The 15,109-nt window shown below is 36.2% G+C and overlaps 1 protein-coding gene across 1 annotated transcript in view; it reads left to right on the top strand.

Moving 5' to 3' along the window:
- Positions 1–15,109, top strand: part of cachd1 (cache domain containing 1) — a 198,844-nt gene that overhangs the window by 146,625 nt on the left and 37,110 nt on the right. Inside the window, exons 15-20 of the mRNA XM_030133018.1 lie at positions 436–617; positions 1,853–1,963; positions 7,068–7,190; positions 9,417–9,516; positions 11,650–11,766; positions 13,072–13,232. Of these exons, the coding sequence (XP_029988878.1) occupies positions 436–617; positions 1,853–1,963; positions 7,068–7,190; positions 9,417–9,516; positions 11,650–11,766; positions 13,072–13,232 (794 nt within the window). The remainder of the gene's footprint in view (positions 1–435; positions 618–1,852; positions 1,964–7,067; positions 7,191–9,416; positions 9,517–11,649; positions 11,767–13,071; positions 13,233–15,109) is intronic.

Here is a 15,109-nt window from a genome sequence, read left to right as displayed (position 1 = left end):
AGATTCCCAGGCTGGTCTTAAAGGCCCCCTCCGGTGACCTCATCACCCCTTTCAAACTCGGAAGCTTCTCTGAAAATGGTAGCGAGATGTGATTTTCGGGTGTTTTTTCAAGGCTTTAGGGGATCATCGAGTTCCAGTCATTCCTCAGTTGTGGTTTTTATGGGCTTTGGCATTAGGATTTCTGGAGTATAGTTTTACAGCTGATCTTAAAAATGATAAATGAAGAGCTGTGGTAGAGTCATTTTAAAACTTCTGTCCATGTTTGAAGTCAGTTTTTTGCTTTGTTTTTGTTTGTAGAGCAACTGGAAAAAGTTTTAGCCCACAAGAATCTCATAAACTTAGGGTTTTTTTGCATCTTTTCTCAACTTTATCCATTCTCCCACTGTCTGTAAACCCCCTCTACTCCTTCCGTTCGTCCATGTGTCCTCTCCACAGTCCTCTGTCAGGAACGAGGTTATGGCGACCAGTCACGTCACGGATGAGTGGATGACACTAATGGAAATGAGTAGCCTCAACTGCTACATTGTGCGCCGTTACATAGCAACGCCCAGTGGGGTGCTCCGGATTTACCCAGGATCGCTGATGGACAAAGCCTTCGACCCGACCCGCAGACAATGGTGAGGCTTACTGTGGATGGTGTGAAGGGGGAGACGGGAGGAGGTTTCTTGTAGTGCAAAAGGGGTATGACATAGTATTGGGTAGAAGGACTGAGCACATGTACAAACTGTAGGTGAATGTTTGAACCCTAAAGCCTGTAATAAGGAAAGATTTTTTTTATCATATTGAGTACAGTACTTGTTATATCTACAGTGTTAAGTTCACAATTTATTCCTTTGTCAACTGTTCTGAAATGAGGGGTATTTTTTTCCAGTATACAAAAAAAACAAGTATGACATATACATTTTACAAGTCTAAGGAAGTACAAAAGAGAGCAATGACATACGGTAATAATCAGATATAAATGACTTGCATAAAAACTTTTAATTGAAATCCTTAAAGGAAATGCTGTTAATGAAAAGTTGTGAATGTAAGTGTATGTTTAAAGGTGCTATATGTTGTATTTCTACTTTCAAATATGTAAAAAGAAAAAAAAAGACCTAAAAATTATCATGAAAGTGTTTAGAATAAAAAGCTCTGAAATTATGTCAAACATACCAATGCTTTGGATTGTAGAGAGATGAACTTAATTGACAGACCGGGGGATTTATGTGCTAAGAAACAAGTTTTAGAGTCAAAGAAACAGATAAAAGCTAGAAGCACTGTTGTTGTTTTCTCCACTGGACTCAGTTCTAAATGAAAAGAATAGAGTTTGATACTGAAATGGCAGTGTTCTTCTATGAGGGTGAGTTTGATGCTGAAGTTTATGAAGATATAAAGTTATTATTGGATGTTATTATCTTTGTAAAGTTGCCGTTTGTTAATCCACGGTTCAGACTAAACTGTGACAGTTCTGACCAAAACGGATGCTTAGTTCAGCTACTGACAACATAAACTGTACAGAAAACAGCAGTGATATGTGGTTTTACTGTGGCTGTTTTCTGTCTAAAAACAGAGCTAAGCTAACAGAGCTATAATGTAAACTGTCAGCTGATGCATCACATGAAGATTATAAGACCCAGTGTTATTTTTGACAGAAGACAGACAGAAGAAAACTTGATGATACCATAATACAGATGTGTGTAAATAATGAATTCAGTGAGTGATAGTCTGTCTTTGTATTGTTTGTACTACATGATAAACATACACTCACATATTTACCATCAGTAAAATGCAGATGAATTGATTCCTCAGTCAGATAAATGTCATTCGTGCAGCACTTGTGAACTCTCTGACTCTGTTTTGTTGTGTTTAGGTACCAGCATGCTGTGGCTAACCCGGGTCTCATCACCTTTACGGGCCCGTACCTGGATGTGGGCGGGGCCGGTTATGTTGTTACCATCAGCCACACCATCCATGCCTCCAGGTGAGTGATGACTGTCTGTGATTTACCTCTAAACCTAGTAATCACTGTAAACATTTTAAGCACTTGGTGAAACAGTATGTTTATAAAAAGGTGATGCAGAGGTCATGGCTCATAAGAAAACTGAAGGATTTTGAGCCGTAAAATTCTTGGGGCAATGTAGAAGAATCTGGTAGAAAGCACTGTGTCTGTGAGTGTGTCTGAAGAACACCAAGTGGCTTACCTTTTTTTGATAAAACTTTGTTCTCTTTAATTTCTAAACTTCTTGCTAAGATGAAACATAATTTTAGACGTTCATAGCATAATACAGTGTGTACATCATTGTGATTAAAAAATGAATTGGCTATTGTTTATGGCCGATACACGAAGTCACAACACCGAATGCTTTGAATGCATCGTGGTGTGAGCGTGCTCAGGCTGTGGCGAAAGAGCGGAGGGAATATTAGCAAATGTTTGAAAAATGGGAAAATGCAAGTTTCAGCAGAAGTGATTGGAGGAGGAACCATTCAGAACCTGGTTAAAGCCCGTCGATGGTAAACCGTCATAAAACTTGTGCTGCCACTAACGACCAGTTTTCTAATGATTAATATTTTGACTATTTTTTCGATTGGTCAACTAATCTAAACGACTAATTAAAAAAAAATCGGGTGTTTGTTATTTTGTTGTGTCCATTTTATTTTGAATACAACTCAAGGGCCAAAACATTAAATGTCACCTGTACCATGGCAAATGTAAACAATAGAAATAACTTAAATATTACCACAAAAAAGACAAAGTGGAATGTTTTCCACATTCAAAAAAAAAAAAAAAAAAAAAAAAAAATTGCGCAAAGTTAGTCAAGCAAATGACTAGCTATATCAAATTAAACAAAATATTAATACAATTGGCCCGTTTCCTGCAGGTCTGTACTATGCTGTTGCCCATAGCAACCGATAGCTTATAAACTCAAAATGGTGCTGCCTCCCAGATATGTCACGTGATATGAAGTACGTCCTCAGTCCTACTTTGTACGTGCGGCACGTACCGTGGAAGTAAAACAGAAACTTGACGCTCATTTACCTGTTCCCTACCTCCTGAATCTTTGCAAACTTTCATTTGAGGGGGCAGGATGTTTGAATGATGGAGGCACGGACGGGGGGGTGGGGGGGTGGAACTTATAAGACAGGGTCTCTCTCTCTTTCTGAGGTGCGGCTGCAGGTGCCAATGCCGGCATGGATTCCCCAAGGTGCCGCGGTCAATAGTAAAACGACGTAATGAGTAAAAAAAATTGCCGTCGTCTAATTTTCATGGTGTATTACGTTGACTGATCGCAGCAGCACTATATAAAATTGTATCTGCAGTTGGACACGGGCATTAAATTAGTGTAAAGTGGCATTAAAAAGCATTAAATTCGATTGGCTGATACCTGCAGAAACACTCTTACTGGTCCCGCCCACTTTACCAGGTGGGGAAGCAAAATTTACAATATTTTGAGGCAGGGATTGAAAGACAGTGTATGACCAATTAGTTTATTGAAAGTCATGAGAATTTATTTGCCACAAGAAAATTTACTTTATAGAAAATGTTTTTATTCTATGTGTCCTCCTTCTTTCTCAATAACTGCCTTCACACGCTTCCTGAAACTTGCGCAAGTGTTCCTCAGATATTCGGGTGACAACTTCTCCCATTCTTCTTTAATAGTATCTTCCAGACTTTCTCGTAATAGTTTTGCTCATAGTCATTCTCTTCTTTCCATTATAAACAGTCTTTATGGACACTCCAACTATTTTTGAAATCTCCTTTGGTGTGACGAGTGCATTCAGCAAATCACACACTCTTTGACGTTTGCTTTCCTGATTACTCATATGGGCAAAAGTTTCTGAAAAGGTATGGATAATAGTGTTAGGTATGATTATGACATCCATATATGTTTGGTTTCAAAACAATTGACGTAGTGCCTGCTGAGAAAAAACAACTAAATGTTCATTGTAAATTTTGCTTCCCCACCCTGTATATCATATTAGGCTGTATGTGGCCCCTGAACTAAAATGACTTTAACACCCCTGCTTTAAGACATCAATCCGCTCAAACATCACTATCTTTACAAAGCAAGAAGCATTATTCATTTGTGATGCATGTAACAAGCACCAGTATTTTCCAAAACCATATGAGTGATATGGAAATCTCCCAGCAAGCTCTGTGCCAAAACATCCTCAGGCAAGTCACTGTATAGCAAACCAAGGTGATGCAGAAGCTTCTCGGCGCTCATCAAGATTCTCTGAGAGTACGAGGTTTTAAGAAGCTCGTGGCTCCGATTAAAGTGTTTATGTTTGGAGTTCACTGAGCTTAAAACGCGACTCACGACAATCGGGGCGCAGCGCTTCTCGCCGTCGTACAATAGGAGATGTTTACCGTGAAGTGTATAAAGGTACAGCATGAACACAAACACACAAGTTGCCGCTTGTTGTGATAAGTCAGGATTAGAGTGTTGTAGAGCGGCTCAGTGAGCGTATCATCTGCAGGAAGAGTAAACACACATCTCCGCTTTGTCACAGTGTGTATTTACGGTGTATGTTGATGTATGTTTAAGGGGATTTGGGGAGGTTTGAGTAAATATTTATGTGATTCTGATTAGAGTAAATGGAGTAGATCTACAAGATAACTGCGTTTGTACCTATTTTTAACCCTTCCTGTTACATTTTTATCTCACTGGCCGATACACCATGAGATACTGTGAAGGCGCTGTGTTTGGTATCGTCTTTGTTAGCAATTTCTTCAAATATTTTCCTTATGTATAGCTTCCTGGGGAGTGAATCGACAAAATTCGTTGACAGTTTTTAGAAATTTAGATTTGGGGATTTTTGATGAATTTTTGAAATATTAATCCATAAAAGCCTAATGCACTAATTCTGTTAATAAATGTAAGTGCAATAATTACAGTTTGTCGTCTTTTCATGGTCATCAGATATGACCCATTTGGACGTTCAGAGGCTCCATAGTTGCCATGGAAACACCATCATCCTCTACACCATTGATTCACCAGTAAAACCTATGGAATTTGATAAATGACAGGGGATGGAGACACTTGGTTTATGTTCAGTTAATGATGGATTTGCTGAAAAAGTCACTTTTTTTCAGTTCACTTTTTCTTAACCCTCAACTTTACTCTTACCTTTTATGAACACTGACATGATGAGTAAATTAAATGTTGGAAAATGACCTGACTGGGACTGAAAAACACTAAATACAGAGGATAATATTACAATACATGGTGATAAGTCACTTAAGGGGAGTTAAATATAGAGAAAAATTAATTTGGGAACTGCCACAAATGTAACACTGGGTCCTTATTGGTTAAAAATGTGCCTTTACTTCTAATGAACCATATTTTGATGGTTTATAACATGTAAATGGTTAAGATATGAATGTAGTTACTATTGAGCACTGATGGGAAGTCATATATGCACTTTCATTTGGGTCCATGACCTTTGACCTTGAGTGACCTTGAAGGGTCAAACACAAGGTCACCAATTTCTAGATTTCAACAATCTTCTTCTCTAAAACTACTGGTCGGGTTCATTTCAAAGTTTATTTGTAGCTTTCTTGGGGTGATGTCAACAAAGTTTATTCCCAGTTTTGAGAAATTTGGATTTTTGATTTTTGACTTTTTATATATATATATATTAGAAATGTGCCTTTACTTATAATGGCCCATATTCTGATAGTTTATAACACGTATGTGGTTACAGATATGAATATAATTACTATGAACACTGATAGTAAGTCATACATAGTCTTTCATTTGAGTCTGTGGCCTTTGACCTTGAGTGACCTTGAAGGGTCAAACACAAGGTCACCAATTTCTAGATTTCAACAATCTTCTCTGAAACTACTGGTCAGATTCTTTTCAAATTTTACATGTAGCTTCCTTGGGACAATGTCTACAAAAAATTTTTAACAGTTTTGAGAAATTTAAATTTGGGGATTTTTGACAATTTTTTTTTTATATTAAAAATGTGCCTTTTCTTATAGTCGCCCATATTCTGAATTCAGAAATGGTTACAGATATCAATATAGTTACTTTTTTTTTTTTTTGAGTTTTTTTGTTGCAGAGAAGGAGGGCCTAAGGATGGGGGATGCCCGGAACAATCAGTTTGCTTCATCGACTGTTTACTTAACTAATACATTAGACCGTTTGCTTATTTTCATATTCAACAAATTCTGTAAAGCCCTGTGAGGCAACCTTAATGTGATATTGGACTCTACAAATAAAACTGAATTGAACTGAACTATTGAGCACTGATAGGAAGTCATGTATGCACTTTAATTTGGGTCCATGACCTTTGACCCTGAGTGACCTTGAAGGCTCAAACTCAAGGGCAACAACGTCTACATTTCAACAATCTTCTTCTCCGAAACTTTTTGAAATATTAAAAATGTGCTTTTACTTATAATGGCCCATATTCTGGTAGGTTATAACATGGAAATAGTCACAGATATCACTATAGTTCCGTTTTAGTTTTTCCTTGCCTGCCTTAATCCATTTGCTTCATCGACTGTTTACTTAACTAATTATTTGACGGTTTGCTTATTTTCATTTTCAACAAATTCTGTAAAGCTCTGTGAGGTGACCTTGTTGTGATATTGGATTCTACAAATAAAATTGAATTGAACTATTGAGTACTGATAGGAAGTCATATATGGATTTTCATTTGGTTCCGTGACCTTTGACCTTTGACGATGTCTACAAAATTTGTTCACAGTTTTGAGAAATTATGATTTTTGGCTTTTTGACCATTTTTTTTGAAATATTAAAAATGTGCTTTTACTTATAATGACCCACACTCTGATAGTAGATAGTAGTCGATATATTTACTGTTGAGCACTGATAGGAAGTCATATATGGACTTTGATTGAATTAGTTGTAACTTATATTTGGGGATTGATCTCCTGCATCCAGACCACAGGACTCTAGCATAGCGGCAGAACCTGACAACCTCGCAAATTCATGTTGTTATTGATTCTTGATAGAACATGCCGGTGAGATACGGGGCCGTCGGTCCTGTTTTTAATCCCTTCACACTGCATTTTTGTGAATTTCTTTTTCTTTTTTGACCTCTCTCTGCAGCTCCCAGATGGCCCCTGGTTATGCAGTTGCAGTGATGGGCATAGACTTCACTCTACGCTACTTCTACAAGGTCCTTCTGGATCTGCTGCCCATCTGCAACCAGGACAAAGGCAACAAGATCAGGTAGATGATCATTTTATTCACCTCTTTACCTCCTCGTCTCTCTATTCATAAGGCACTTTACTGCTTATTTCTTCCTCTTATTTCCCCCGTGTGCTTATTCACGACTAAATTCTTCAGAGTGTTGCTAAATTTGTTTTTCATAAGTAAGAATCAAACTGGGGGGGGGGGGGTAAGATAAGCTGATTATCACGGCGTTCCTGCTGGAGATGTGGCGTTGCTGCTGCTTCACTTCGACATACTTCTTCCAGCTTTTATATCTTCTTTTTTTTTTCTTCCACCCCTCTTCTCTGAGTCTCTCTGTTGGTGTTCAGGGGCCATATAAAACAGGATTAGCCTAAAGGGGCTGTGGGGATGAGACGAGCAGTTTTTGGCAGGGTTGGGTAAGAAATAGCAGGGAATAGAGCTGAATCACACAGATTTAGGAGGGTGAAAGAGCGGAATATTAAAACACAATACTAGTCGATGATGTAACAGAAGGTTTACACTACCGCCACTACTGGGAATGTTTTTTAAATGGTGAACGTTTTTTTTTTTTTTTTTATGTGTTTTTACTTATGTATGTGTTTTTATGTGTCTATTTTTAGATACTTGTACTATTTTTAATCCTATTTCTTGCCTTACTGCTGGGATCGTAGTACACATTTAATTCTTTCATGTGCTACATTGAATGAATGATAATAAATTAACCTTGAACCTTATAAATAGGTTTAATTTTTATGTTTTATATTGTATTATAGTTTATCTTTTACACCACTTTATTGGGTGGTATGGGTTTTTGGAGTTTTTCCTTGCCGAGAAGGAGGGTCTAAGGATGGAGGATGCCCGGAACATTAATCAATTCCCTTCTTCTACTGTTTATTTGACTTTATTTGTTTTCATGTCCATTTTTTATGTTATATACCTATTGTGAAGCACATTGAGTCTGCCTTGTGCATGAAATATGCTCTATAAATAAAGTTGAATTGAATTTCTTTACTCTCATTCCATTTTGCCACTTTTTAAATTGTATTGCAATTAAATAACATGTTGAGAGAGAAACAGTTTCTCAGTTCTCTGCATGTCCTGTGCATCTAGAACATGGGTCGGCAACCTTTGCAATCTAAAGAGCCATTTTGGGACAAAAAAAGAAAAACAAATCTGTCTGGAGACAAAAGATATTCTTATACCTTTCCTCAGACTAGTGACTGTTTTAAGAAGCTCTTTAGGATTAGTTTGTACAGAATATGGGGAAAATAAATCAAAGTTTCGGTACATTTACAGAACTACAAAGAAATGACAAAATGAAAGAAAACAGTGATATTTGTCAGTATTTTTGTTCGATGCGAAAATCATCTGGTAAGTGAAGGCTTCCTTTGCAATGGAGAATACAGATGAATACCTTCAATGTTATAAAATTAAAAAGTAGTCTACTTTTGTTACTATTTCTATTTTTTTTTTTCATTCATTTGGAGTAGAGTCCACATTTGTACAACTCCATAATGTCAGAATCACGTTATTGCAATGGCAATATGTGTAAAAAAAAAAAAAAGTTATTCATTTCCCTATGGTTTTTGACAAAGCTACATTGAGCCACTGGAAAAGGGCCCCGGAGCCACAGATTGCGTACCCCTGATCTAGAGAACTGACAGTAAATAGGGTTGGTACAGGTGCTTGAAATCCTTGAAAATGCTTTAATTTTATTGGTGTGTTTTCAAGGTCTGAAAAGTGCTTGAATTTTAGTTTAAGTGCTTGCAATTATAACTCTGTGACGTGATTTATTTCTTTTTGATATTAACTCAAGTCAAAGCTACGTACAGAGGTGATACATTTAGAAAAATGCAATTTTGCCAAAAAACCCCAAAATTAACGGGTCTCTCAGGTCGACTCAGGTACATTTTTAACTCAATCTTTGGTTCAGTGCGAATATTCCTGAAGAACGTCAAGTAGCTTCCCACTTCTCTAAACTTTTTGCTATTATGAAACATAATTTTAGATGTTTATAGCATAATAAAATGTACAGAGTATGTGTATTGCTGTAGATATGTATTTAACCCCAGCGATACGGTTTTGTGCTGGAATAATTTGAAAATTACCCTTAAAAGTGCTTGAATTTGACCTTGAAAATGTGTACGAACCCTTAATTAAAAAAAAAAAAAATCACTTATTCATCACTCCTCTGTCATCAGACCTTAAAAAATCTCCAGTCACTGTCTTTAATAATCCTGTATTTGTGTGTTTCCACTGAAGGTGTTTCATCATGGAAGACAGGGGGTACCTGGTGGCCCACCCCACCCTCATTGACCCTAAAGGTCACGCTCCGGCAGAGCAACAGCACATTACGCACAAGGTAAAAGACCCACAAAGACGTACACAAATGTCAAAATCAGCACCACGTTTACCAGCAGTAAGAGACAAACTGTTGGAAAAATCTAATATTCATGTTTTTAGGCTTTTTCTAATGGTCATTTTTAGCTGATATCACAAATTTTCTGCTTTGGTTAAGACACAGATACCTTTTTTTGGTCATCTATTCCAAATCCATGAGCTTAATTTTGAAACTTTAAAAGCATTTCAACCAAAAATATATATTAACTGCAAACCTGGAGCCAAAAAATAGTAGGTTTTCTCTTGAATTTGAAGCGTGAACCATTGCAGACGTTGGAAAGAGAAGGTGGAGGTGATGTGATCTGCTGATTAAACCCAGTTCTTAGTGATGATTTAGGAAACGCTAGGAAGTAGATGGAGAGAGTAAGTAGGATTTTTTGGGTTGAATGCAATAAAAGCACCGAAAGCACATGAATTACCTTGACCGATTTAAGCTGGAGTTGGATGAAATAATGTGTTACCATCTTGTATTCTGTTGTGCATCGTATAACTAACCATTAAAGCAACAGTGTTTTATAGTTTTTTAGCTTTTCTGGGTAAAAATGTAATAATTACCTATTTCTGTCTAATTGAAAAGTTCTTAGAAGATAAAATACTTCTGCTTCTACTCTAAAATCTACCCTGTGATGTAGATTTTAGCGTATTTCCTCATGTACAGGGTGGGGAAGCAAAATTTACAATGAACATTTGTTTTTTCTCAGCAGGCACTACGTCAATTGTTTTGAAACCAAACATATATTGATGTCATAATCATACCTAACACTATTATCCATACCTTTTCAGAAACTTTTGCCCATATGCGTAATCAGGAAAGCAAATGTCAGAGTGTGTGATTTGCTGAATGCACTCATCACACCAAAGGAGATTTCAAAAATAGTTGGAGTGTCCATAAAGACTGTTTATAATGTAAAGAAGAGAATGACTATGAGCAAAACTATTAGGAGAAAGTCTGGAAGATACTATTAAAGAAGAATGGGAGAAGTTGTCACCCGAATATCTGAGGAACACTTGCGCAAGTTTCAGGAAGCGTGTGAAGGCAGTTATTGAGAAAGAAGGAGGACACATAGAATAAAAACATTTTCTATGATGTCAATTTTCTTGTGGCAAATAAATTGTCATGACTTTCAATAAACTAATTGGTCATACACTGTCTTTCAATCCCTGCCTCAAAATATTGTAAATTTTGCTTCCCCACCCTGTACATGTCTTAAACTTGCATAATTTTGGGATAATATATATTCAACAATTGTTAAGATACTGGGTTATGCAATCCCTAAAACATGTTTGGTGATGTATTTTGGATGTATTATTAGTAGTAATGTAAGAAAAAAATGACAGATATGTGTTTAAAATTCTATTAGCAGCCTGTAAAAAAGGCTACTACCAAAAAATGGAACCACCTACAACTAACGACTGGATACAAATTGTGAATGGAATATTTGAGTTGGAGATTCTGACCCACAGATTGAGGACTCAAGAAGAACAGTGTCATGATAAATGGGAAAAATGGACAATTTTCACTTCAACGTCACATTACTAAAACCAATTGTTAATCATGGGAGAAGTTGTCACCCGAATATTTGAGGAACACTTGCGCAAGTTTCAGGAAGTGTGTGAAGGCAGTTATTGAGAAAGAAGGAGGACACATAGAATAAAAACATTTTCTATTATGTCAATTTTCTTGTAGCAAATAAATTCTCATGACTTTCAATAAACTAATTGGCCATACACTGTCTTTCAATCCCTGCCTCAAAATATTGTAAAGTTTGCTTCCCCACCCTGTATATAGGAGGAATAATAATAATAATAATACTTTTGATGGTCTAATAATTTTTTTGACGAATATATGTTATGTCTTCAGTTCATGTAGCCAGAACTTAAAATCATAAATTATCTATAACACTGGGGGGTAAATAGTAACTAGTTCAGTAACTAATGTCAATATCAGTCCAGTATTTTATAAAACGTGCCAGAAATTAGGATATGTAGTGATGTAGTTTAGTGCACAGAAAGCAGTTGGTCTTTGTCACATTTCTCCTCACTCTGTCCAGTATCGTCCTTCACTTGTTGTTTTCCTCTCTGGACTTTTTAACAGGAGCCGCTGGTGGCGAACGACATCCTTAATCATCCGAACTTCGTCAAGAAAAACCTTTGCAACAGCTTCAGTGACCGAACCGTTCAGCGTTTCTACAAGTTCAACACCAGTATAGTGGTGAGTCACAGACAGAGCTACAGGGTGGGTGGAAAAAAAAAAAGAGCTAGGCATTAAAAATTGGTAATAAAATCCATATTCCTATCACAAATGTATTGAAACAAATGATACATGTTTGTTATTACATGGGAAAATGAACATAAATCTTCATACTTCAATGTAAGCATCAGTGGTGTCAACCAGTTTCCTCAAACGGCCAGGGATGGAATGAACAACCCTCTGGGACTGGGATGTCAATGAGAACCTCATGAATCAGTGAAATAAGAAAATAAGAAATCCCCATTAGTGTCTGTTTAAAAAATGTTTTCGTCATGACTTCAGTGATACTAAAAATTCTATAAGCAATTTCTAATGCCTCGTTACTTTTCACCCACCCCATACTATTTAGACCAAAGGAATGGAATTCAGGTGTTTCAGTCATAATGCGACTTTATATCGCGATAAAAATCACTGCAATAGACATTTTATTGTGTTTAGAGTTCATGTTATTTACACCGTCATCTGAAATGCTTGAAAAAATTATTTGGTTTGTTTTTATTATTATTAATTGTACTCAGTTTTGCAATTTCTATCATTACAAATGTTTTAAATGTGTTATTTATAGATTTCTGACATTATTTTCATGTTCGGAATGCAAAAATTATAGTTTTAATCTACAAGTAACCGTCTGCTTTCTTCAAATCTCTGTCTCAGGAGGAAAAATCAGCTATTAAACTTAAAATAAATATTTACTTTGACACTTATTGTGATACTTATTGACAACAGCTGACAGTAATAAGTATTATATTGCATTCAAAAACACATCAGAATGCAAAACAAAAAAGAAATAATATAACGTTTGATGTTCGTGTTTTAAACTTCAGTGAAATGTTATCAATGCCAATACCTGTTTTGATGCCATTACATTTTTTTTTTTTTTTTTACAATGCACATTTTTTTAATGCCAGTGTTTCTTATTTCAGTTTCAGGGTGTTTTCAATGCGTAATTTTATTTTCATTGTGAAACATTAAAGTCATCGTTTTAGCTCGATTACAAAAAAAAAAAAAAAAATGTATTTGGGAAGTCCACCAGGCTGTAAGTGGCACATGTCCCTAATTTTTGTCCATATAGTGTAACAGTGTACTAAACTACACTGATGCATGATCAGCTGTGGAGGAAAAAACAACACCACCACTCTGATGCATGAGCCACATATCTGATGGTCTAACACTGCCATCTGGTGGTTGTATACAGTATTACAACTGTAGAGAACAGTTCACTGTGGTGTAGTGGTTTGTGAAATATTCTTCTGCTCTTTCTTTCAGGGGGATCTAACTAACCTGGTCCACGGCAGCCACTGCTCTAAATACCGCCTCACTAGGATCCCAGGGACAAATGCTTTTGCTGGTATCGTCAACGAAACCTGTGATTCTCTGGCGTTTTGTGCCTGCAGCACCGTCGACCGACTGTGTCTGAACTGCCACAGGTCTGTCAGGGTTTTATCTACTTTATACTTTATTTAGCCTTTTTTTAAAAAATATTCCCATTTTTAATTGGTTGAGCAGTTTGTTTTATTTCTTGTTCACAATATTTCTCAGGATTTTATTGCGCTTTGGAGCATTAAAAGACAGATAAGAGTCTTGTAATACTTACTGTAACAGTGTTCGTTTTTTGCCGAAGCAAACTAGAAAACTAGTTGAAATTAAATTGAGTAGTAAATGCGCTAAACCCTATTTTAGAATCAGCATTCCTCTTCAATAATAATAAAACCCTCTGATGCCCTTTCTACTTTCATTATTATTTTATCATTTTTATCTTATCTGTTCTCTTGTATAACAAAAGTTTATTATATTTGCATTTTTTTTTAGTATGTTCTAATCTTTTGTATGTTTCTGTCATCTATTAGTAGTAGTTTATTATTCTTTTTATTTTGAAATACACAGAGTCTAGACATGTCTTATCAAATCCCGTTTCTAGAGAGTCAGGATGTTTTCGAAAATACCATAAAAATCTCTAAAAGTCTTTTGTTCTTAAATAACTTAAAGTGCCCTTGGTGGGTGCACCTTTTATGCCCAGTCTTGATCTCCTTATGTGTTATTCACTAATCTTCAAGAACAGTGTTACTTATGTATTCTGTTAACGTTTCAGTTTTGTTTTGTTTTATTTCCTGACTTTTTTGAGTGTGTTAAAGCTATCAGAATCTAACAGTTTTCAGCTAAATCTCTTTTCAAGCAAATGAACAAATTACAGATCTTCGTTTTTTGCATCTAAGAGAGTGTCGAAGAGGGGTTTATCTCCTTTTATGTAATCAAGTGAAATTCACATTGAGATTAAGCATTTGTTTTCCGAGAGTGATTTGGCCAAGACAGCAACATAGAATTAGTTATTATAAGCGAGACAAAACAAACAACTATTATACATTACAAATAAATAACAACCTTATCTGGTTATGAACAGTTAAATAAAGTTTAATGACAACTTCAACAATGATTTCAGTGAAAATTTAGAAACAATCACACTGTTAAACAGACTTTAAATCCTCCAGTTTAATAAGTTCTGACAGTTTGAGGTCTGTCTGTAAATCATTCCATGATGAACAGGAAAAGAGGTTTTACCAAACTCTGTCCTGACTGTGAACGACCATGTGTAGTATATTCTGACAACACAGACTGTGTTGCACACATATGTACAAAGATAAAGTAGAAGCAGCTGAAGGAGACGTTTAGAAATGAATGAAAACCATCTTGACTTAAAGGGGTCATATTTTGCTAAACCCACTTTTATTAGTCTTTGGTTCATTTATTTGTGTATTCGGACCGTAACAGTTCAAAAAGTTTGAATTTGAACCCTCCAAGTGCTGCAAAGCTATCTTTATATTCATTTTGGCAAAAATCAAGTGGATTTCTACAACCTGTTTCAATTCCTTCTTAATTTGTTGCATCTATAGCTAGTTATGTCACGACATTTGCACATATAAGGTCAAGACTTCCAAAGAACATTTCTCTGAGTACGACATAATTGTTTGTCAGCAGCAGCGGTTGTAGTAAAAACTGAAAATATGTCCAAACTTCGAGCTGATTACCTAAAATGTTAAGTTGTTGGTTGTATTAACGAACTCAAGTGGCCGAACGGGACAGAAAGCACGGTCAACAACCTGGAGGGGGTGGGCTTATGTGCATTTAAAGGGCCAGCGCTCAAAACCACCTTCCTGGTGTCATTAGTCAGAAATAGGACTGAAGATGGACCTGTGGAGTTGAATTAATGAAGAATTCAGACCCAAGTATAGCATTTACAGTTTATGTAGACCACAAGGAAATGTTTTAAAATGCATAATTCCATTTAAAAACAGCAAAATGTCACTCC

This window comes from Sphaeramia orbicularis, chromosome 4 (genome assembly GCF_902148855.1).
Source record: "Sphaeramia orbicularis chromosome 4, fSphaOr1.1, whole genome shotgun sequence".
NCBI lineage: Eukaryota > Metazoa > Chordata > Actinopteri > Kurtiformes > Apogonidae > Sphaeramia > Sphaeramia orbicularis.
The sequence above is the reverse complement of the archived record's forward strand: the minus strand, read 5'-3'. Positions and strand labels throughout refer to the sequence as shown.